General features: G+C 42.1%; 1 protein-coding gene across 1 annotated transcript in view; it reads left to right on the forward strand.

The window, feature by feature from the left end:
• The window catches only part of nelfa (negative elongation factor complex member A), a 66,223-nt gene that overhangs the window by 24,840 nt on the left and 15,663 nt on the right, over positions 1-25,720 (forward strand). The window contains exons 2-3 of the mRNA XM_048533559.2: positions 15,605-15,776; positions 24,243-24,404. Of these exons, the coding sequence (XP_048389516.1) occupies positions 15,605-15,776; positions 24,243-24,404 (334 nt within the window). The remainder of the gene's footprint in view (positions 1-15,604; positions 15,777-24,242; positions 24,405-25,720) is intronic.

Here is a 25,720-nt window from a genome sequence, read left to right on the forward strand (position 1 = left end):
AAGCATATAGCAAAAAACACAGCAAGCTTTAATTTGAACAGAAGCAGAACAGCTCTAGTAGTACGTAGAACAGTACAGCAAAGGAACAAGCCCTTCGGCCCAACATGCCTGTGATGGCCATGATGCTGTTCTAAACTAATCCCATCGACTTGCATATGGTCATATCCCTCTAAACTCTGTCTGTTCATGTGTCTGTCTAAATCCCTTGTAAATGTGGCTATTGTATCTGCTTCTACCACCTTTCTGGCAGTGCATTCCATACATCTACCCGTTATGTGAAAAAAGAAATTTTCCTCATACATCTCCTTTAAACTCTATCCTCTTACTTTAAACCTGTATCCCCTAGTATTTGGCATTTTCACCCTGAGAGAGAGAGACTCGTATAGTCCACCCTATCTGTGCCTCTCAATTTTATATACTTCTATCAGGTCATGCCTCTGTCCCTGATGTTCTAGTGAAAACAGTCTGAGTTTGTCCAATGTGTCCTTTTGTAGCTGATACATTCCAATCTCTCTTTTTGCACCCTCTCCAAAGCGCCCACATCTATTCTATAGTGTGACGACCAAAACTGTACACAGTACTCCAAATGTGGCCTGACCAAAGTCTTATATGGTTGTAATGTGATTTGCCAACATTTTTACTCCGTGCCCTGACTGATGGAGGCAAGAATGCTGTATGCCTTCTTTACCACCTTTTCCACTTGTGTTGCCACTTTCAGGGCGCGATGGACTAGGAATTCAAGATCCCTCTGTATCAATGCCCCGAAGGGTCTGGCCATTAACTGTGTACTTTCCTTTTGTATTTGAACTCCAAAAATGCATCACCACACGGTTTCCTGGATTAAACTCCATCTGTCATTCTTCCGCCCAACTTTCTAGCTGATCTACATCCAGTTGCAACCCTTGCTATCCTCCTTCACTATCCGTAACTCTTCTAATTTTTGTCATAGAACATAGAACATAGAACATTACAGCACAGTACAGGCCCTTCGGCCCTCGATGCTGTGCCGACCTGTCATACCGATCTCAAGCCCATCTAACCTAAACTATTCCATGTACGTCCACATGCTTGTCCAATGATGACTTAAATGTACCTAAAGTTGGTGAATCTACTACCGTTGCAGGCAAAGCGTTCCATTCCCTTACTACTCTGAGTAAAGAAACTACCTCTGACATCTGTCCTATATCTTTCACCCCTCAATTTAAAGCTATGCCCCCTCGTGCTCACCATCACCATCCTCGGAAAAAGGCTCTCCCTATCTAACCCTCTGATTATTTTATATGTTTCAATTAAGACACCTCACAACCTTCTTCTCTCTAATGAAAACAGCCTCAAGTCCCTCAGCCTTTCTGCAAACTTAACAATCAAGACCATCTGACATTTTTGGCCAAGCCATTTTTAAGTATCTTATAAACAACAGAAGCCCCAGTACTAATCCTTGTGGAACACCACTGGCCATTGATCTTTCTTCAGAAAAGCACCTCTTTGTGAGCCTTGCATAAAGCAATGCTGAATGCCCAACTTCGCAATGTTAGAGAGAGTAGTTGTGGATTGGATGGCAGGGCGTTAGAACTTGGTGTTTTTAAAATGTAGGTGGAAAAGCAGTGTATGGGCCTCTTTAAAGATGATGTGCTTTTCCTAGACTTGGATATTGAAACAAATGTCTGTGGGTAGCTTGTGTGTTTGCAAGTACACAGAGCACCTGAATTGTAACATTTGTATCAAAACCCTGAATGGCTTACAGGCCAAGCTGCAGTTTTATTATCACAATGACAAATTTGAATTGAGCAAATTAATTTAAACAAGGGCCTTTTTAAATTTTAATTGATGTTTGGTATCTAATAATTTTGACAACATTGGACCAATCCTATGTTAAGAAATTGATCTGTCATCAAGGATGTAACAGATGAGTCCATTTGGAAAATTGGGAGAGAACTAATTGCTATCTGATAAGAGATCAGCTCTCAACTCCTGGAGAAAGTATCATCTAATAAAGATACTGCGGCATTCTGAGCTAACATTCCAGACAGAAGATCAATGGAGAAGATCACAGAACCTTCCAGGAGACATAACCTGGCTGTAATTTCAAGAGACTGAGGTTTTTGTTTAACGTTTGGTTTGTACAAATGGTACTGGTAGTTAGAGAGGACAGTTAGTTCGGGGAATTGTTTTGTTTGTTAATAGTTCAGTCAGTTTGTTCGCAGTTACAGTTTATTTATCTAATTCTTGTTGATTTATAGTGGGTGTCAGGAGTTTGTTTCATTTAACCAGTCTTTATAACTGATTGGTGAGAGGCAGGTTATACCACTTTTCACACTACTTTTTCGCATGGTTATAGAGTGGGATGAGCCTCTCTGGGTGTTTCGGTTTTAGTTCTCCAGGGGACGGCCTCGATCTGTACCTGGGGGATCGTCCGGGACTCGGACAGCTTGGGACAGGTCAGATCTGCGATTTGGATGGATCTGAACGGAATTTGGACAGATTTAGGGTACGAAAGGTCCCAGCAGATTTAAACAGACTTTGGGATTAGTTTCCTAATTAAACTTAAAAGTAGATAATCTATTTAATTTCAGTTGCTTGTTGGTTAAGTCAAAAAGTGGGAAAATGGCTCTTAACATTGCTATTGAGACTCTGTGGGCCAAAGATGCTTCCCAAATTTGCAGAGAAAATTTTTAAGAAAGACAGTTTTTTTAAAAAAAAGAAACATTTAGAATGACCAGACAGGCTAGATTTCGGTTTAACTAGAGATAAGAAAAAGCTGAAATTGTAAAGGAGTTAGTCAAGCATTTAGGTACACAAGAGAAACAGTTTAAGTGCAATGGTGTTAGAAAAAAATTAAATTGCAAATAAGACAATTGGAGTTAGAAAGTGAACTAAAAAGATGGGAGTTAGAGAACAAAGGGAAAGAAGATCCAGGGCAAAAGGGAAAGAAAGCGAACAGGAACAGTATGAATTACAGTTACAAGCAGAGAGAGAGAAGAAAGAGAAGATTTGAACTTTGAAAGTTGCAAATTAAACAGGATAGCTGACTTAAAATGTTGGAAACGAGTGTGATAAGCAAACCCATCATAACTAAAGACCTGGTAGGGATAGAGACAAACTTGTCAAAACATTACCAAAATTCAATGGAAAAAGCTGGAGAAGCCTTATCTAGAACATAGAACAGTACAGCCACGATGTTGTACCAAACCTTTACCCCAAACCCTAAGGTCCACCTAACCTCCACTCCTACCTTATACTATCATCCATATGCCTATCTAATAGCTGCTTAAATGCCCCTAATGAGGCCGACTCCACTACCCTCTCCGGCAATGCGTTCCATGCCCTGGCCACTCTGAGTAAAGAACCTACCTCTGACGTCTCCCCTATATTGAACTCCACTCACTTTAAAACTATTTGTCTCGTTTGAAAGAATTAAACAGAGCAACTTTGATAGATGGGTGAGGGCATTAAAGATAGAAAAGACATGAGGATTTTAGAGAGATCATTCTGCTGGAGCAATTTAAAAGCTCACTTCCAGAAATGATAAGAACCCATGCTGAGCAACAAAAAGTTAAAACAGCAAGAAGAGCTGTAGAGATGGCGGACAAGTACACATTAGTGCATAAGTTGAAATCTAGTTTCCGACTGTTTTCATTGGGTGAGGGACAGAAATTGGGAAAGAGGGAGATCCTTCAATGTAAAATGAAAAGTAGATCACACTGAGAATACTTCACCATGTGAAGAGACCCAAGAGAGTGGAAAAATGGTGAAAGGCCTCAGGTGATTTCACTGTGATAAGATAGGACACAAAGACACAGAAAGCCACTGGGGAGAAGGATGTGGTAACAGATGCTAAACCAGTGGGATTAGTTGAGGTAGTGAAGGAAATCCGAAGAGAAGTTGAGGAGCTGCAGGAGAGGTTTACTTGGGTAGAACAGGGGAGTAGGTAAAGAAGTTACTGTATTTAGAGATATGGGAGCTGCTAAGTCTCTAATAGTAAAAGATGAAAAGATTTGTGCCCCTTCTGAAATGTTGCTTGAGAGAGTGATAATCTGTGGAGTAATGGAGAGAGAATTAGTGTTCCCCGTGTAAGGTGAGGCTAGGGAAATGATAGTGAGAGTGATGGAATAATTGGCTGTTCCAAGAATACAGTTGTTCTTGGAAATGATATAGCTGCATTAAAGGTGGCAGTTATGCCCATTGTATTTGAGAAACTGAAAGAAAACCAGGAAACTAATAAGTTTTAAAATAAAACCCTGGAATTTTTCTGGACTGTGTGGTGGCACAATCCCACAGTGATAAGCTAAAACAAGAAGTGAAAACAAAAGAGAAAGATGTTGGAGTTAAGGTCCAGTTAGTTGATACACTATTTGATGAAATGGTAAAGGAAAAATCTAACCAGGTATAGGATCATGCAAAGGTGTCCATTTCTGAAAAATTAATGGACTTGCAACAAAAAGATGAGATCATTAATGATTTAAATCATACAGCCTACTCAGAAAAGAAATCAGTGCATTCCAGAATGACGCAGGCAAAGATGCAGAAGTGTTTCTGTCGGTCTGGATTGCATAAAGATGTAGAACGTAGAACGTAGAACATGCCCTTCAGCCCACGATGTTGTGCCGACCATTGATCCTCATGTATGCACCCTCAAATTTCTGTGACCATATGCATGTCCAGCAGTCTCTTAAATGACCCCAATGACCTTGCTTCCACAACTGCTGCTGGCAACGCATTCCATGCTCTCACAACTCTGTGTAAAGAACCCGCCTCTGACATCCCCTCTATACTTTCCTCCAACCAGCTTATAACTATGACCTCTCGTGTTAGCCATTTCTGCCCTGGGAAATAGTCTCTGGCTATCAACTCTATCTATGCCTCTCGTTATCTTGTATACCTCAATTAGGTCCCCTCTCCTCCTCGTTTTCTCCAATGAAAAAAGTCCGAGCTCAGTCAACCTCTCTTCATAAGATAAGCCCTCCAGTCCAGGCAGCATCCTGTAGTTGAATCTTGCTATACCTGTCATACGTGTCAAATGGTAGGAAAGCCACAGGCAGTAATAAAACCTAAACCTTGGATGCCAGTTTCCACATTTTGAAAAATCTTTTCTGTAGGTCACCTTCCTAAAACCAAAATGGGAGCCAGTATTGCTAACCATTATGGGTGTGTCTACTAAATTTCCGGAGGTCACTCCATTATGGAATGTCAAGGCAAAAAACATTATAGAGGAGTTGCTTGCTTTCTTTACCCAATGTGGACTACCACGGGAGATTCAGTCAGACCAAAGGCCCAATTTTACTGCCAAATTATTTAAGGACGCCTTGGATAGTTTAGGGATCCAACACTTTAAATCAAGTGTGTACTATCCTGAGTCACAGGGAACATCGGAAAGGTGATATCAGACCCTAAAGACAATGCTGAGGGCTTATTGTCAGGATTATCCAAATGATTGGGATAAAGGTATCCCATTTATATTGCTATACTGTTTGGATAAAACAATACTCATACAGGCTTAATCCTCTCCAAAGCAGCACAGTTTCAGAAGGAAGCGAAAATAATGCTATAAGAAAACATCATACAGCCGAGTCAAAGTGAGTGGAATTTGCCGATCATATTGGTTCCCACACCTGGTGGTACTCGGTGATGCTGCGTAGATTATCAGAAGGTTGTGCCTTGACCAAATCAGTCTCGTAGCCAATTCCAAGGCTGGAGGACTGTGGAAAAAGTAGGACAACCCACATGCATCACAACATTGGACTTGCTTCACAGTTACTGGCAAGTACCTTTGTCAGAGAGAGCAAAAGAAGTTTCTGCTTTTGTAACCCCAAATGGGCTGTATCAATATTTGGAATGACAAACGAACCAACCACTTTTCAAAGACTTGTGAACAGAGTTGTGGCAGGATTGAGTAATTGCGCCATTGATGTAGAAGACTTAGTGGCAGTTAGCCATTCATGGAAAGATCACATGGAGTGTTTGGCAGAGCTCTTTGAGAGACTACGGAATGCAAAGTTGGTCATAAACTTGGCAAAAACAGAATCGCGAAGGCAGAAGTGACCTCCTTGGGGCACAACATTGGGCACAGATTCATGACACCAAGAAATGTGAAGATGCTGGCCATCAAGGAATTTATAAAACCATCCTCTAAGGAAGAGTTACATTTTTGGGATTGAGCAGATTCTACGGGAATTTTGTACTAAACATCAGTATTGTGGCGGCACCGCTAACCTATTTCTTAAAGAAGAAAGTGAAATTACACTGGACAGAAAAATGCCAGGCAGCATTGAGAATTTAAAAGGTAGTGTTAACCGCAGCAGTTCACACCAAATTTCTCAATGCTTTAAATTCGCCATCGATGCAAGTGTTGAGGCTTGGAGCTGTGTTGTTGCAAAAGGATAATTGTGGAATTGAAAGGCCAATGGTTTATTTTCCAAAGAAACTCTATCCACCAGAGAAAATATTCCACCGTTAAAAAGGAGTTATTGACTTTCGTACTGGCCTTACAACATTTTAATGTTCCCATTGCAAACCATGCAATCCTTTTTGACATTTTGAAAAGATTTAAAGACAAGAACTCCAGATTATTTTGTTGGAGCCTTCGGTTATAAGCATTTAGTTTACAGATCGTACATATTGTGGCTCGTGAAAATGTTGTAGACATGCTTGCCAAGCCGGTGGGTTCAGTTGCAAACATTTCATCACCCTGCTAGGTAAAATTGTTCTTTCACCAATGTTTCACTGGAAATGCGCTGACAATGTTATCTAGCAGTGTGATGTAACATTTGCAACCAAACTCACTGGCTCAGCATGCGTGTCTACAACCTCAGCCACAGCCCGAGTTATAAATCTTCACGAAAGCTCCTGAAAATGCTATTGCGGGTTTAAAAGAAATATCTATACATCATAGAAACGGGGTGTGTGTGTGATGAAACGTAACTCTAGAATAATGAGATACGAATCTATCAATAGAAAAGGAAAAAAATGAAGCCACCCTTTCATAATTCATTTTTTTTCCTTAAGCGGGGAGGTGTAGTGAAGTTGGGTAGAGTAGTCGTGGATTGGAACACAGGACATCAATATTTTAGAAATGCAAAATTCTAATGATTATAAAACGATAGTTTGGGGGGAAGCAGTGTATGGCCTCTTTAGAAGATGCTGTGGTTTTCTAGACCTGAAGATTTTTAAAAAAATGGTCCGTGGGCATTTTGTGCGTTTGCAGGTGCATAGACCACCTGAATTTTACAATTCATATCAAAAGACTGGATGTTTTGCAGGTTAAGCAACTGTTTTGTTTTGTTATCAAGAAGACAAATTAGCCAATTAATTTAAACAAGGCCTTTAGATACTGAAAATTAATTAAATTTAAATCTGATGATTTTAACAACATAGGACCAATCCTGTTGTAAGAAATTGATCTGTCATCAAGGGTATAAAGGAAGAGTGCATTTGGAAAATCAGGAGAGGACCAATTGCCATCTGATAAGAGATCAGCTGTGTCAGGTCTTGGAGAAAGCATCATCAAACTAATAGATACTGCAGCACTCTGAGCTAACATTCCAGACAGAAGAATTCACAGAGAACATTCCTGACAGAAGATCAACAGAGAAGGCACAGAACATTTCAGGAGACATAACCTGGCTATAATTTCAAGAGACTGAGTTCTTTTTTTAAATTTTGGTTTGTATAAGTGGGACATGTATTTATTTGCTGAGCATACCATTAGAATCTTACTTTTTTCGAGAATAGCTGGTAGTTAGAGGAGAATGAGATAGGGGATGGCCTAGTGTTGTTGTCACTAGACTATTTATTCAGAAACCCAACTAATGTTCTAGAGAACCCGGGTTCGAATCTCACCACAGCACATGGTGGAATTTGAATTCAATAATTAAAAAATGTTTTGGAATTAATCTGCTGATCACGATGAAATCATTGCCGATTGTCAGAAAAACCCATCTGGTTCACTGATCCTCTTCTGGGAAGGAAATCGGTCACCCTCACCTGGTCTGTCCTACGTGTGAGTCCAGACCCATAGCAATGCGGTTGACTCTTAAATGCTGTCTGAAACGGCCCAGGAAGCCACTTAATTGTACTGATCGCTACAAAGTCTCAGAAATGAAACCGGACGGATCACCCGGCATTGACCTAGGCACTGGAAAAGATGACGACAAAAACAACACTGACCCTGCAAAGTCCTCCTCACTATCATCTGGGGCCAGTGCCAAAATTGGGAGCCCGGTGTCTCAGACTAGTTAAGCAACAGCCTCACATTGCCTGTAAGGCATGATTCTAAGTATGACTATGTCCCAGACACCACCATCACCATCCCTGGGTATGTCCTGGCCACTGGCAGGACAGACCCAGCAGATGTGGCAGCACAGTGGTATTTAGTTTGGGGGGAGGGAGCGGTGTAGCTGTAGGAGCCCTCAACATTGAGTCTGGACCCTATCAAGTCTCATGGCTTGGGTTAAACATGGATTACCACATACTGTCCTCCCTCAGCTGATGATTCAATACTCCTCTATCTTGAACAAGACTTAGAAGAAGCACTGAGAATGGCAAAGACACAAAATATATTCGGGGTGGGTGGATTTCAATGTCAATACAGATTGGGCTGATCAGTTCCTAAAGGACATTGGTGCTAGACTGGGTCTGTGGCAGGTGGTGAGGGAACCAACAAGAGCAAAACCTCATCCTTACCGATCTGCCAGCTGCAGTTGAATCTGTCCATGACCATCTCCATAAAGACTGTGCAATGGTCACTCTTACCGATACTAAGTCCCTCCTTCGCATTGAGAATAACTTCCATCGTGCTGTGTGGCACTATCACTGTGTTAAATGGGATAGACTTCGCACAGATTTAGCAACTCAAGACTGGCCATCCATGAGGTGCTGAGGGCCATCAACAGCAGCAGAACCGTACTCCAGCACAATCTGTAACATGGCCCATCATATTCCCCACTCATCAGAAACAGTAATAAATCTAAGAACTGTTGAGTTTTTAGAAAGTAGCAAAGGAGGATCCAGAAACAGATGGGGAAAGAATAGAATATGAATGCAATCTAGCAAAAAAAAGTGGCCTGTTTTTTTTAAAAAAAAACTTTTATAGGTACACAAAAGGGAATTCTTTGGCTGAGACATCTGCGGGTGCATTACAAGCAGAGAAAGGAGAATTTATAATGGAAAATGGAGAAATGGTGGAGAAACCAAATGATTCATTTGTATCTATTTTCACAGAGGCATATACGAGTAATCTTGCATAATTACAGCCCCTATTGGCTAGGGGGAATGAGAAGTTGAAAGAAATTTTTTATTGGTAAAGCATCTTTTACTAGAGAAGTTAATGGAAATGATTTCCAGCACCTGTTATTCTAAATCCCAGAGTATTGAAAGAAGTCTCTTTAAGGATAATCGATACATTGGTAGTAATCTAAAATTATTCATGTCCAAATAGGGGGAAAAAGGAAACTAGATGCTTTTTAAAAAGCATTGAAGTAGACAATCCCCAGGACCTGATGGGATCCATCCCAGCGTACTAAGGTGAAGGATGACATTTTTTTGGGAAATCTTTGTATCCTGTTCACTCCCAGGAGAGGTCCCAGAGAACTGAAGTAGAGCCAACATTGTCCTTGGTTTAAGAAGGGCAAAAGGGGTAATCCGGGAAATTGTAAGCAACTGAGCCTTGCATCAGATGTAGGGAAATTATTGGAGATGATTTAGGGACGGGATTTAATCAAATTTAGAAAAATGTAGTGATAGGCAACATGGCTTTGTATGGGGAAGTCATGTTTCACAAGCTTGAGTTTTTGTTTTGAGGGAGTAACAAAGGTGATTGAAGAACAGAACAGTACAGTACAGCACAGTACAGGACCTTCAGCCCATGATGTTGTGCTGAACTTTTACCCAAACCTAATGTCTATCTAGCTTCCACCTCTACCTAATACTATCAGCCACATGCCTGTCTGATAGCTACTTAAATGTCGGAACAAAAACAACATTGCTGGAAAATCTCAGCAGGTCTGGCAGCATCTGTGGAGAAAACAGAGTTAACATTTCGGGTCCGTGACCCTTCCTCAGTTTCCTGAAAGTGGCAACAAAGTGGTTAAGGTGGTCAAGAAGGCATGCAGCATGTTTGCCTTAATCAGTCGGGCATACGGTATAAAAATTGGCAAGTCATGTTGCAGTTGTAGAGAACTGTTCACGGTATTCCAAATGTGGCCTAATTACACTTCTGGCCACCACACTATCAGAAGGATGTGGAGACTTTGGAGAGGGTACAGAAAAGGTTTAAAAAAGGAAAGAACTGCAGAATCTGTGAACCAGGAACAAAAACAGAATTGGAGAAGGGTCACCAGACCTGAAACGTTAACTGATTTTTTTTTTCTTCACAGATGCTGCCAGACCTGCTGGGCTTTACAGCAACTTTTCTTTTTGTTACATAAGGGGTTTACTAGGATGTTGCCTGATTTGGAGGGGGATTAGCTATGAGAACAAGGGATTGGACAAACTTAGATAACATGGTGTGGAGCTGGATGAACACAGCAGGTCAAGCAGCATCAGCTCCTACTATCTCTGATTGGACAAACTTAGTTTGTTTTCAATTGTATGTTGGAGTGACTGATAGGTGACCTAATAGAAGTTTATAACATTGAGAGACATGGATAATTTGAGTTATAAAGTCATAGAGTCCTAAAGCTCAGAGACAGGCCCTTCAGTCCATGCAGACCAAAATGTGCACCCTTGCTAAGCCCATTGCTCTGCACTTGGGCCCATATCCTTCTGAACGTTTCCTATTCACATATTCATTCAAATGTCTTTTACATGTTGTTAATATACCCGCCTCAACCACTTCCACTAGCAACTCACTCCATATGCGTACCACCCTCTCTTTTTTTTAAAAAAAAATCATAGGTTGCTTCTTGGATTTCCATATATTCTTTCCCCTCTTAGCTTAAACTGATGCTGTCTAGTCTACTCCGATTTCCCCAGCCCTGGGGAAGAGACTAAGTGCATTCACCCTATCCATGCCGCTCATGATCTTATACACATCAATAAGATCCTGCCTCAGTCTCCTGTAATCTGGAAAAAAATGTCCTAGCTTGTCCAATCTCTCCCTACAACTCAGTCCCTTGAGTCTGGCAACATCCTGGTAAATCTCCTCTGCTCTCTTTCCTGTTTAATAACATCCTGCCTACAGCAGGTGACCAAAACTGAACACCGTATTCCACCTGTGGCCTCACCAACATCCTGTGCAACTGCAACATAACTTCCCAACCTCTGTACTCCGTGCCCTGACTGCTGAAGGCCAGTGTGCCAAAAGCTGCCTTCACTGCCCTGTCTCCCCATGACTACCCTTTCGGAGAACCATGCACCTGAACTCTGGGGTCCCTCTATGCCACTACACTCCTTAAAGCCCTACCGTTCACCATGAAACTCCCATCTTAATTTGATTTAACAAAATGCAAAGCCCCATACTTAGCTATATTAAACTCCATTTGCTGTTTCTTGGCCCACTTCCTCAGCTGATCAAGATCCTTCCGTCATTTCTGATAACTTTCCTCACTGTCCACAATAACACCTGTTTTAGTATCATCTGCAAACTTATTAATCATGCCTTGTACATTTTCCACCAAATCTTTGATATAGACAACAAACAGCAATGGGCCTGCTACCAACCCCTGAGGCACGCCATTTGTCACAGTCTTCCAGTCCAACAAGCATCTTTCCATTATTACTCTTTGGATACACGATTGGCTTGATGGTAGGAAACAATCTGCCAGCTCTTCCTGAATTCCATGCAGTCTAGCCTTCCAGAACAGCCTACCCTGTGAAAGCCTATTGAAGGCCTTACTGAATTCCACATAGACTGTCTACTGCCCTGCCCTCATCAACCTTCCTGGTCACTTCATCAAAGAAGTCTAAAAAATTTGTGAAGAATGATCTCCCACCACAAAGCCATGTTGACTACTCCTAATCAAACCATGTCTTTCTAAATGCATGTATATCCCTCAGAATCTTCTCCAGTAACTCACCTACCACAGATGTTAAGCTTACAGATCCATAATTTCCAGAGGTTTTTCTCTGCAGCCCTTCTTGAATAAGGGCACAACATTTGCTACCCTCCAGTCTTCCGGGTCCTCGCCTATGGTTAATGGTGCAAATATGTCAGCCAGGGCCCCTACAATTTCTACTGTAGCCTCTTGCAGGGTTCTTGGATATATCTGGTCAAGACCAGGAAATGTAACCACCTTCATGCCTTCTAATATATCCGACAATTCCTGTACTGTGATATGGATTGTTCCCAAGGTATTACAACTAACTTCTCCAAGTCTTCGTGTCTGTCTTCACAGTAAACATTGTAGAAATATTCATTTGAGGACCTCACCCATCTCCTGCGGTTCTGCGCATACATGTCCATTTTGGCCCTTGTGGGGTCTCGCGCTGTCGTTTCCTCCTTCAGTAAACTCCTGCATCCCCTATATACATTAAGGGATTCCCTTGATCTTGGGCACAGGCCTCAGTATCTCTTGTCATCCACAGTTCCCTATTCCTTTCCCTTCACCTTCATGGGATCATACTGACCCTTGAACACTAGCTATCATACGTTTAAAGGCCTCCCACTTGCCAGAGATCCCGTTAAAACAAACTACTCCAATCAACTCCTGCAAGCTCCTGTCTAATTCCATCAAAATTCACCTTGCCCCAATTCAAACTTGAACCCATGGCCCAGTTTTGTCCTTCTCCATAACTATTTTAAAATTAATAGAACTATGGTCACTGGTCCCAAAGTGCAACCCCACTGTCACCTCAGTCACTTGTCTTGTCCTGTTCCTAAAGAGTAGGTCAGGTTTTGCTCCTTCCCAAGTAGGACCCTCTATATACTGCTTGAGGAAACTTTCCTGAATGCATGTAACAAATTCCACCTCATCTAAGCCCTTAACACTATGACAATCCCAGTCAATGTTAGGAAAATTTTAAATCCTCCACTATGATAACCCTATTGCTCCTGCAAGTCTTTCGATCTCCCTACATAATTGCTCCTCTAATTCCCATCCTCTCTTTGGGAGGGGCGTGCCTGTAATACAACCGCAATAACATCATCATCCCCTTCCTATTTATCTCCACCCACAAAGCCTCACTGGGTGATCCCTCACTTATTTCATCTCTGCCTACTGCTGTGATACTCCCTTAATCAAGAATGCAATTCCTCCCTTCTTTCCTCCTCCGCTGTCCCACCTGAAGCACCTGTACCCTAGCACATTAAGCTGCCAGTCCTGCCTCTCCTTTAGCAATGTTTCTGTAATGGCTAGAATAATCCCATTCCTATATACCTATATTACCTGTCAGCCCACTTGCATTGAAATGGATGCAATTTAATCTAACAGGCATCCCTCATTCTCTGTCCTGTTCAATCTTGACCTGTCTCTCCAACTTGCTATTTATTGCATCACGCTTGCCTCCCAGCTGTTGAGCATCCCACCTCCTGAGCCAGTTTAGTTTAAACTCTCCTTTGTAATGCGAGCAAATTGCCTGCCAGGATATTAGTCCCTCTCCAGTTCAGGTGCAACCCGTCCCTCTTGAACAGGTCACCTCTGCCCCAGAAAAGATCTCCATGATCCAAGAATCTGCATCCCTGACCCCTGCACTGATTCTTTAGCCATGCATTCATCTGCCATATCATTCTGTTCTTGCCCTCACTACCACATGGCACTGGAAGTAATCCAGAGATTACTACCATCCTCGTTCCCAGGGTAGAAATGTCAGTTACTCGGGTACACAGGTTTAAGTTAAAAGGGGGAAAAGTTTAAAGGAGATGTAATTGCATGTTTTTTTTACACCGATGGCATATCCATGAATAGGTAGAGAATAGAGGGATACGGACTGTGTAGAACCAAGAGATTTGTTTGGTTGTGTCTGTGTAGGCTTGGTTGGGCAAAAGGTCTGTTCATGTGCAGTACTGTTCTGTGCTCTTTGTTCTGGAAAAATTCCTGCAAATATGAGTAGGAGAAAACTGGGCATTACAGATGTGTGAGCCTTACACCAGTAGTCTGGAAAAATGCTAAAATCTGTTATAGAGGAATGTCATCATGTGGATTTAAGGATTGGGTAACAGACATGAAAGAGAAGGCATAAATGGGTCTCTGTCAAGTTGGCAGACTGAGAGACTAGTGGGATACCACAAGGATCTGTACTTGGGCCACAGCTCATCATGGTATGTATCAAATGTAATATTTCCAAATTTGCAGATGGTATAAAGTTACGAGACCATGTGTTATGAGGAAGATGGAAAGTGGTTTCTGGAGAGTTTGGACACGTTCTTTGAGTGGGCAAGAACATGGAAGGTGGAATACAATGTAGGCAGATGTGACGTTACCTACTTTGATAGGAAAAACGTACAGAATATTCCTTATGTTGTTGAGGTGGGAACGTCTCTAGATGTACGAAGCTAGCCGCGTCCTTGCCAATAAGTTGCTGAAGTCTAATGTTGCAGATGCAAAAAACTGTTAGGCAAATGAATTGTTAGCCTTTACTGCAAGTAGTGAGGTCTTGCTTCAATTGTATAGGAGCTAGGTGACCACATCTGGAATACTGTGCACAAATTGGACTAAAAATAGCATAAGCACGATGTACTACATAATCAGTTGCTCAATGTAATCTTCCTATCCATTTCACATGATTTATGTGGCTCATTTAAGTGTATAAAATGACCAGCAGAGGTCACTGCAGCAGTCTTTGTCCTTTCGAGTGAAATCTTATATTTTTCCCGTGGCTCCCTCAAGTCCAGAGGATAAAGGTGATCACATCTGACACACTGCTGCTTTGCCCAGACTTGACCAGAATTCCTTATCAACATCGGTTTCTGTCAGGATTCATTCTACTGTACGCAAACTGCCCTCTGTTTCCGCGTCGTTGTGCTGTGACAAAGTTAATTGCAAACGATATTTTTCCGGTAACAGTGGTTTCCTTAACCTCGACCCTTTTGTTCAGCAAACACAAGGAATTCATAGACTATTTTGTCACAGAAGATGAGTCCATCCTTTCAGCAGTGTTTGCTGTTTTATCCCCTTCTTCCTCACCCATCAAACCTAAATGTATTCTCTGGCTACATGGGGTGGGGGAACCATGTAATCATAGTATAATCTCACGAGTTTCCTGGATTTGCGAAAAGGTATGTTCTTGCAGAAGGAATTTTAGTTTCTAATTTGAAAGTCATGCTTTCTGTCGTTTGCCACGTGCTTGAGTTTCTTTGGAACAACTGAAAGCAGGTATATAGCCACTGCATATGTCTCTCATGCTGTATAACTTTCTTGTCATCACCTTTGCCTCATTCTTTTTGTTGAGACAACAAAAAAGAGCAAGGCAGAGAGTTGAATTATGATCTTTCCACAATTTGGTTAATGTTTCACTATTATGTTGAGGTTGAGAGCATTTTACAGTGGAATTCCCATTTCCAAGTTTGACTCATTATCATATGTATGTTTGCAATGCAAAGGCATAGAAGTGCCAGAGAATGGGATTACAATAATTAGGTACTTGTTTTTGACGAGCAGATTCTTTGGGTCATAGGGTATTTTTCTGTGTGGTAGAGCTCTATCACTCTAACATCTCTCTACTTGTCTTGCAGATGAAAAGTTCCTTGACTGAAATTGTTCATCTTGCTGCAATGGATACTGACTCTTGGGTTCAGATGGTGGCAGATATTCTAAAAACCTTCCCTGAAACCGGCTCCCTCAATCTTGAACTTGAGGAACACAATCAGAATCTGCAAGAAATTCTTGGGGAACTACGAGAAAAAGGTACATCGTGGTTCAATTCCACTAGATTCTTAAATTTGACAATTCAGCAGTGCTGGTTACATTTACTTTACATGAAAACAAACTATTTTTGCTAAAATATAGGGTGTCTGAGTTCAGTAAATAGTTCTAATATTTAGATTTTAGTTAATGGGCTTTCTTTAAGTAACATAGCATGCCGTGGTACCACAGTACAGTAAGGGTACATTAGAATCTCTACTTTTTGTTCTGATTGCACTCTTCAGGCTACTTTCCAAATTGCTATAAGCTGCTACATATTTAAACAAAATAATGTTTTCCCCCACCTACCTGTTATGAATTTTTCCCAATTATCTTGGTTCCCTGGCTTCTGGCCCTCCTGCTGGTGGCACAATTCTTCTTGTTCACTCTATCAAAACCATATATAATTTTTGGACACTTCTGTTCAATGCTAGAATACTGGTACCTGATGTGTTGCATTATTCGCGCTGCCAAACAGGACTTGCACTAATGACAGCCAGATTGACCTGAGCAGGAGTAGACCTGTTGTGGTTCAACTTAGCAATTTATCAGAAGATTCAGATTCTGGTTCAGGATATGATCATTTATTCGTGTACATGAGGAAAGTTGATCTTAAACATTCTAAGACTGAACTTTGGCAAAAATCCACAAGGTCTTGTCTCATTTCTTTTGTATGTTAAGTCACGTATTCAGTTCCTGATTGGATCAATACACATAAATAAGAACTAGGAGAAGGATAGGCAATACCGTCACTTGAATCCCTTCCACCGTTTGGTATGACTGGTATTACGGCATACAATGGTATGCTAACTAGATATCACTTATTCTCCACAATATGTCCATCAAGCATCGATTAGATTAGATTCCCTACAGTGTGGAAACAGGCCCTTCAGCCCAACAAGTCCATCCCGCCCAGACCCATCCCCCTATAACCCTCACACCCCTGAGCACTACGGGCAATTTAGCATGGTCAATCCACCGAGCCTGCACATCTTTGGACTGTGGGAGGAAACCCATGCAGACATGGGGAGACAGCCACCCAAGGATGGAATTGAACCCAGGTCCCTGTTGCTCTGAGGCATCAATGCTAACCACTGAGCTACCATGCTGCACAATAAACTATGGATGATGAAGATCTGAAACAAAAGCAGAAACTTCTGGAGAATCTCAACATTTCCAGTAACACCTTGGAGAGAAAAGAGTTAACATTTTAAGTCCAATGACCCTTCTTCAGAGCAGACATGTTCTGAAGAAGGTAACTTTTTGCTTTCTCTTTGCTGTTGCTGCCAACCTGAGTTTTGCCAGCAAACTCTGTTTTTCTTTCTGGCCCTTTGCCATTCTGTTCTTGGGTGCATCTGCTAATCTATGTTCTATTTGCAGTTACTTTTGGTAGAACGCTTCTAACTGAATCTGCGTTTTAAACCCTTTCAGACCAGTCAGCCCAACAAGCCTGCTCCACTTTTCAATTAGATCATGGCTGATCATTGATCGCCATGCCTTTTCCACACTAATGACATAAAGGGGTATGAAGTTAGTCCCCAGAAATCTATCCGTTTCTGCCTTGAACTTGCTCTGTGTGTTTCTGCAGCCCTCTGGGGTAGAGCATTCCAAAGACACTCCACCCTCTGATGAAATTCCTCCTCATCTCAGTTGCAGGATAAGGGCCATTTAAGATTATGCCCCTGATTTTTGGACTCATCAGGCAGGGGATACAGCTAGTCTACATCCACCATATCATGGCCTGTAAGAATTTTGTTGTTTCGATGTAAACTTCATTCTACGAAACTCTGGAGAATACAAACCCAGCCTTCTCAAAAGAAAATTTCACTGTCTCAGGATTAATGTGGTGAACCTCTGCTGTATTCCCTGTATGGTGAGTACATCCCTCTGATGATCGGGGATCGATACTGGGCACAAAATTCAGGTGAAGCCTTGAGGTCTAACCAAGATGTCATACAACAGCAGCAAGACATCTTTACTCTTGTAATCGAATCCCATTGTGATGAAGGCCAGTGTACCATTTCCCTTCCTAAATGCTTGCTGCACCTGCATGCTAACCTTAAATGAATAAAGACATGTCAGTCCCTTTGGATACCCGTACATCTCAGCCTCTCACTGTTGAAGAAGTGTTCTGCCTTTGATTTTTTTCCTTTGACAATGAATAACTTCATAGTTATTCTGTGGGGATACATATTTATATTGAAGGTCTACATGGGAAAAGTGGAGCATATGGAACTATTTGGACATCTTCTGGATTGAAAAGGGTTTTTACCCTTCATTTTTCAGAAAATGAAGCCAGTAGTTTAACACGTGCTGTGGTCTACCTGCTATTTACAGAAAGTCATCCTCTCTCCTTTAAATAGCAGGGTTACGTTTGCTCCTTTCTAGAACCTACTGGCTCATCTTGGGATAATGTGATGGAAATCAAGCTCCATGGTTCCTGGAGTCGTCACAGTTGTGACAAACTGATTTAAAGCAACAAATTGCCTGCTTTTACCCAACTGTCGAATTCATATTAAATGAATATGAACACCAGGCTTTATCATTAACAAGAAAATAACTGTTTATGGTCATCAATCTCTTTTCAATCAATGTTAAGAAAGAAATGTGAATTATTAACTTATGAAGCTAATGTTCTAGGGCATGGGTTCAGACTGAACCACAGCATATAGTGAAGTTTGAATTAAATAAAATGCTGGAATAAAATGCTAATATAATGGTGACAAATGTTGATTGTTGTAAAAATCTATCTGGTTTACTATGGACCTTTTTTTAGGGAAGAAAATCTGCTATTCTTACCTGGTCTGGCCCATGTGCGACTACAGACCCATAGCAATGTCATTGACTCTAACTGCCCTCTGGATAACTAGGAAAGGGCAATAAATGTTGGTCTAGCCAGTGACACCCATATACCATAAATAAGAGTTTTAAAAAAAACCTCCAGATCTACCCCTTTAAGATTTTTCCTGTGCATATTAGCAGACACACAGACAAGGCTGAAGAATAATACAGCTACCAGGAAATTTTCCACTACTTCCCCACACAGGATGGAGAGAGACTTTTGAGTGCATTCCCTTTTCAGACTAAAAGTTTCTCCTGTATTATCCAAACATACCACTGAAGCTGTAGTCCAGGAATCAATTGCAAAACTCTTACCATGATGAGCACACCTGAAACCCTGCAACTGGTCTTGGTTGCTGTTTTGATGAAAAGACTGTCACTGGGCAAATTTGCTCTGAGCACCTACAAAAACACTCGCATGGTCACACGCAATGCTGACGTATCTAAAAGCTCCCACGCTTAAATAAGACAGTGTTGTAGAAACAACTCAATGAGTTCCAGTAATTTGTCTTTAAAACTGCAGCATCCTCTTTCACAGTTTCCTTTTGTTTGAAGTGGTATTTCTTCCCATTTTTTTAGTCCATTGTTTTAAAGCAAGTTGGTCTTTATAAGAGGATAACCACCAATGCATCCAACATCTCCACAGCTGACTCCTTCAGCACTGAGAGATGTAGCTCATTTAGCCCAGGGGATTTATCAACATTTGAATCCAGTTAACTTTTCAAATACTACAACAGTTCTTCACAAATACTTATTTCTATTAGTTCCACAGTTTTACAAGTCTCCTGGTTGCCTAGTATTTATGGGAGATACCCTCTCTTCCACAAAGACAGACACAGTCAACTGTTTAGTTTCTCTGCCATTTTCCTGTTTTCCACTGTAAGTTCTCCTTTTACCACCTTTTTGGTAGGCCTTGCTAATCTATTGCTTTTCCTAAATCTGAAGTAGTTTTACAGTTCAGTTTTAAGGTCCTCACTAGTTTGCATTTATTCTCTCTTCATTCCCTTGATCTGTTTCTTAGTCTTTCTTTTGGGTTCTAAATTGCTTCCAAATCTTTGACCTTGCTATTTTTTCCCAGTTTCCTTTTTACAAACTACTTTATTTTCATCTCGTGAATCTATTAACTTTTTTTTTTACTGTGGTTTGTTTATCTTTGCCTTTTGGTCGAGCCATAAAAACCAAGTCACCCCTCACTGTTCTAAATTCCAGTGGAAAAGAGCCAAGTATGGCCAGTCTTGCTTCACAAGAAGCCCCACACTTTCTAAATGTCAATTTAGTGGGTTACTATTCAGAAGCTGTAGATTCAAAATTATTGGCAAAAAATCCAGATGAGTTGGAGGAAAATTTCTATAAATAGTTGACAGAAGCCGAATGATTGAATTCAAAAAATGGTGGAAACCAATTCTCTAAATTATTTTAAAAGGGAGTTGAAAACTTATTTGAGGATGAAGAACTTACAGGGTTTCAGACGAGCAATGGAGATGTGGAGCGAGGTGTGCCTGTGCTTTTTGAAAGAGCCAGCAAGGGCGGAATGGGTCAGTTCTGTAATGAGCAAGTTAGACAAACAAGAGCCAGTGGATTGTGATCTACGAGACTTTCCAGAAGGCCTTTGACAAAGTACCACACATGAGGCTGCTAAATGAGATAAGAGCCCGTGACGTTTGGGGCATAGTACTAGCACAAATAGCCAATCCTCTATTTGGTACAAGGCAGATGAAGGGAGCCTTTTTTAGGATGACAGCTGGTGACTAGTGGAGTTCTGTAAATGACAGTATTGGGACCACAATTATTTAATTTCTACACTAATGATCTGGACAAAGGAACCAAGGGCATTGTTGCTAAGTTTGCAGATGACGCAAAAATAAGTGGAGGGATAGGTACCATGGAGGAAGCACAGAAGCTGCAGAAGAACTTGGATGCAATGTGGCAAAACGTGAAGCTATACATTTTGTTAGGAAGAATGGAGGTGTAAACTATTTTCTAGACAGGGAAGGACTTCAGAAATCTGAAGCACAAAGGGACCTGAGAATACCAAGTTTGGAGAAGATTTGTAACTCAGGTTGAGTTTCTGGATGTGAGTTTGCTCGCTGAGCTGGAAGGTTAGTTTTCAGACGTTTCGTCACCATTCTAGGTAACATCAGCGAGCTTCCGATGGTGACTAAACGTCTGAAAACTAACCTTCCAGCTCAGCGAGCAAACTCGCATCCAGGACTTGAGAATCCTAAGTCAGGATTCCCTTAAGTTTCATTTGGTGGTTAGGAAGGCAAATGAAATGTAGAATAACACGGTGTGAAGCTGGAGGAACACAGCAAGCCAAGTAGCATCAGAGGAGCAGGAAAGTTTGACGTTTTGGGTCGAGACCCTTCTTCAGAAATGGGGGAAGGGAAGGGGATTCTGAAATAAATAGGGAGACGGGGGAAGCGGATAGAAGATGGATAAACGAGAAGGTAAGATGAGATAAGACACAGGTCAAAGAGGCAGGGTTAGAGCCAGTGAAGGTGAATGTAGGTGGGGAGTTAGGGAGGGGCTAGGTCGGTCCAGGGAGGACTGACAAGTCAAGGAGGTGGGATGAGGTTAGTGAGTAGGAGATGGGGGTGGAGCTTGATGTGGGAGGAATGGTTAGGGAGGCGAGGACTAGCTGGGCTGGTTTTGGGATGTGGTCAGGGGAGAGAAAATTTTGAAGCTAGTGAAGTCCACATTGATCCCCTTAGGCTGCAGGGTTCCCAAGCGAAATGTGAGATGCTGTTTCTGCATCTTTTGGGTGGCATCATCATGGCAATGCAAGAGGCCCAGGATGGACATGTCGTTGGAGAAGTCGGGTGGACAGGGGGGCAGGGTGGGGGGGGGGGGGGGGGGTTAGTTGAAATAGCTTGCAAATGTGAAGTGTAGTTGTTTGTTGCGAACTGAGCATCTGTGTTCTGCAGAGCGGTCCCCAAGCCGCCTCTTGGTTTCCCCAGTGTAGAGGAGGCCATAACGGGAACAGTGGATACAATATATAACATTAACAGATGTGCAGGTGAACATCAGTTTGATGTGAAAAGTCTTCTTATGTCCTGGGATGGGGGTGAGGGGGAAGGTACAGGGGCAGGTGTAGCACTTGCTTTGGTTGCAGGGAAAAGTGCCAGGGGTGGTGGGGCTGGAGGGGAGTGTGGAGCGGACGAGGGAGTCACGGAGAGAGTGGTCCCTCCGGAAAGCACGTAAGGTTGGGGAGGGAAAAATGTTAATGGTAGTGGGGTCAGATTGCAGATGGTGAAAATGTCAGAGGATGATTTGTTGGATTGGAGGTTGGTGGGGTGGTACGTGAGTACGAGGGGGATTCTGTTTTGGTTATCAGATGTGAGGGATGAGTTGTGGGAAATGCGGGAGATACTGTCAAGGGCATTTTTGATCACTGTGGAGGGGAAGTTGTGGTTCTTGGAAAAAGAGGACATCTGGGATGTTCGGGAGTGGAATGCCTCATCTCGGGAGCAGATGCGGCGGAGGCAAAGGAATTGGGAAGAGTGGTGGCCTTTTTATGGGAAGGTAGGTGAGAGGAGGAATATTCTAGGTAGTTGTGGCAGTCAGTAGGCTTAAAATGGATATCGGTTTCCAGGTGGATGCCAGAGATGGAGAAGGAGAGAGGGGAGTCGGAAATGGTCCAGGTAAACTTAAGTTTTGAATGGAAGGTGTCAGTGAAGTAGATGAACTGTTTGAGCTCCTCATAGGAACACGAGGCGGTGCCGAAACAGTCATCATTGTAACTGAGGAAGAGATGGGGGATAGAGCTGGTGTAGCTTTGAAAGAGGAATTCTTCCATGTACCCCACAAAGAGGCAGGCATAGCATGGGCCCATGCAGGTACCCATGGCCACCCCCTTTGTCTGTAGGAAGTGGGAGGAATTAAAGGCGTTGTTGAGGGTGAGGATGATTTTGGATAAATTAAATGTAGGCAATTGTTTTAAGGGAGCTCGAATATAAGACCGTAAGACATAGGAGTGGAAGTAAGACCATTCAGCCCATCAAGTCCACTCCGCCATTTAAATCATGGCTGATGGGCATTTCAACTCCATTTCCCTGCACTCTCCCCGTAGCCCTTGATTCCTTGTGAGATCAAGAATTTGTCGATCTCTGCCTTTGAAGGTATCTAACGTCCCAGCCTCCACTGCACTCCGCGGCAATAAATTCCACAAGCCCACCACTCTCTCTGGCTGAAGAAATGTCTCCTAATTTCCGTTTTAAATTTACCCCCGCTAATTCTGCGGCTGTGCCCACAGGTCCTAGTCTCCCCGCCTAACGGAGACAACTTCCCAGTGCCCACCCCTTCTAAGCCATACATTATCTTGTAAGTTTCTATTAGATCTCCCCTCAACCTTCTAAACTCTAATGAGTACAATCCCAGGACCCTTAGCCATTCATCATATGCTAAACCTACCATTCCAGGGATCATCCATGTGAATCTCCACAGGACACGTTCCAGGGCTAGTATGTCCTTCCTGAGGTGTGGGGCCCAAAATTGGACACAGTATTCTAAATGGGGCCCAAATAGAGCTTTAAAGTCTCAAAAGCACATCGCTGCTTTTATATTCCAACCCTCTTGAGATATACAACATTACATTCACTTTCTTAATCACGGACTCTACCTGCAAGTTAACTTTTAGAGAATCCTGAACCAACACTCCCAGATCCCTTTGTACTTCTGCTTTACGAATTTTCTCAACATTTAGAAAATAGTCCATGCCTGTATTCTTTTTTTTCCAAAGTGCAAAACCTCATTTGCTCACGTTGAATTTCATCAGCCATTTCCTGGACCACTCTCCTAAACTGTCCAAATCTTTCTGCAGTTTCCCCACCTCCTCAGTACTACCTGCCTGTCCGCCTATCTTCGTATCACCAGCAAACTTCGCCAGAATGCCCCCAGTCCCTTCATCCAGATCATTAATATATAATGTGAACAGCTGCGGCCCTATGAGAGCAGAGATGTACGGCTGAGGCAGTACAAGGGTCTCATCAGACTGCGTTTGAAATATTGTGAGCAGGTTTGGGCCCCACATCTAAGGAAAGATGTGCTGGTGTTGGAGGCTGCCTAGAGGGAGGTTTACAAGAATGATCCCCGGGATGAAGGGCTTGTCATGTGAGGAGTGGTCAAGGATCTGGGTCTGTGTACACTGGAGTTTAGAAAAATGAAAGGGGATCTGATTGAAACTAACAGGATATGAGGGACCTGGATAGATTGAATGTGGAGAATTACGTTGCCACTAGTAGGAGAGACTTAGGACCTTGGGGCACACCCCCTCAGTGAAGGGCACTCCTTTAAAACTGAGATGAGGATGAATTTCTTTAGCCAGAGGTTGGTGAATATGTGGAACTCATTGTGGCAAAGGGCTGTGGAGGCCAAGTCATTAAATGTATTTAAGACGTAAATAGGTTCTTGATTAGTGGGATTATGGGAAGAAGGCAAGAGAATGGGCTTTAGAAACATTGCAGCCATGATCGAATGGTCAAGCAGCTTCAGTGGCCTGAAAAGCCTCATTCTGCTCCTATATCTTATGGTCTCTTGGTTTACTGTGGTGTATGATTCTAATCCAAAAAATGTTTTTAACTATCACTGGATCTTGTCTCCTTTATTTAATATGTTTTCTATCTTAAACAGTTAATGAATGTGAAGCCTCTGCGATGTTGCCTTTGGAGTGCCAGTATTTGAATAAAAATGCCCTGACGACTCTTGTGGGACCACTCACACCCCCAGTGAAGCATTTTCAGCTTAAACGAAAACCCAAAAGTGCCACACTTCGAGCAGAACTGTTGCAAAAGTGTAAGTGACACAAGGAATAGAACTAAGCTAACACATAGAGGACCTAATTTGTAAGTGTCTTTTTGGTTAAACAGGGCAACTATACTGCTCTAATTGTCTTATGTTTCAATTTTATTTGGGCAAAAAAAAACAGAGGACTCTAGGTTTGTTTTCATTCCTGAGCTGGAGATGGAGTAAAATCAGTGCGGGTACTTGTTGCTGATTGCTGTGCTGTGATCTCGGCTGAAAATGGGTTTGTGATGGATGGGAGAGTCACTGCTTGGTGTAATGCCTGCCATTTTCAAATAATGTAGCAAATTCAGTACCCAGGGTGTTCATTGGACAAAGCTGGAAACTATATTGCACTTAGCCTGACGTCTAACACAAGATTCTAGAATCCATTATTAAGGATGTTCTAGTAGGATACTTATGTCATGAATTACTCTCATCGGGCACAGTGAACATGGTATTGTGAAAGGAGCATCTGTTAGAGTATTTTTGACAAAGTAACATTCACTCCAGATAGAGGGAAATTGGCAGAAGTTTCACTTATTTGTGTTTGAGTTCAAAGGCAGTTGATAATGGATTTCATCAAATGTTAACACCAGAAATGAATATATGATCCAGGAGTAACATACACATGAATAACAGATTTGTTAGCCAATTTGAAGCAGAATGTAAAGATAAGTGAGTCTCTTACAGGTTAACAGCCTGTAACTAGTGGGATGTCACAAGGTTTAGTGCTGGGCCCTCAAATATTTACAATCTGCGTCAACTGTTTGGATGAGGGGACTGATGCACGGTAGTTGACTTTGTAAATGAGAGCAAGGTAGATCCAAATGGAGAGAGTCTGCAAAGGGATTGTTAAGTAACAGGTCAAAAATGTGGCAGAGTTTTTAAAAATTCATTCATAGAATGTGGGCATCGCTGGCTGGCACAGCATTTGTTGCCCATCCCTAGTTACCCATGAGAAGCTGCTGAGCTGCTGTCTTGGACTGATGCAATCCATTTGCTGCAGGTAGGCCCACAATGCTGTTAGGAAGGGAGTCCCAGAATTTTGACCTAGTATAATTTGTAAATGCGAGCTTGTCATTTTGGCAGGAAGAATAGAAAATTCGTATCCTATTTAAATAGAGACAGAGTGCAGAACAGATGGATTTAGATACCCTGGTTCATGAATCTCTCAAAATTAGTATGCAGATACCGCAAGTGATTTGGAAGGTAGATTGAACATTGTTAATTGCAGGGGAATGGAATCTAAGAGTAGAGAGGTTTTACTGCACTGTACACTGCATTGGTGAGTGTACAGTTTGGTCTCCTTAGAAAAATAATGGTAC

This window comes from Stegostoma tigrinum, chromosome 1, assembly GCF_030684315.1.
Source record: "Stegostoma tigrinum isolate sSteTig4 chromosome 1, sSteTig4.hap1, whole genome shotgun sequence".
NCBI lineage: Eukaryota > Metazoa > Chordata > Chondrichthyes > Orectolobiformes > Stegostomatidae > Stegostoma > Stegostoma tigrinum.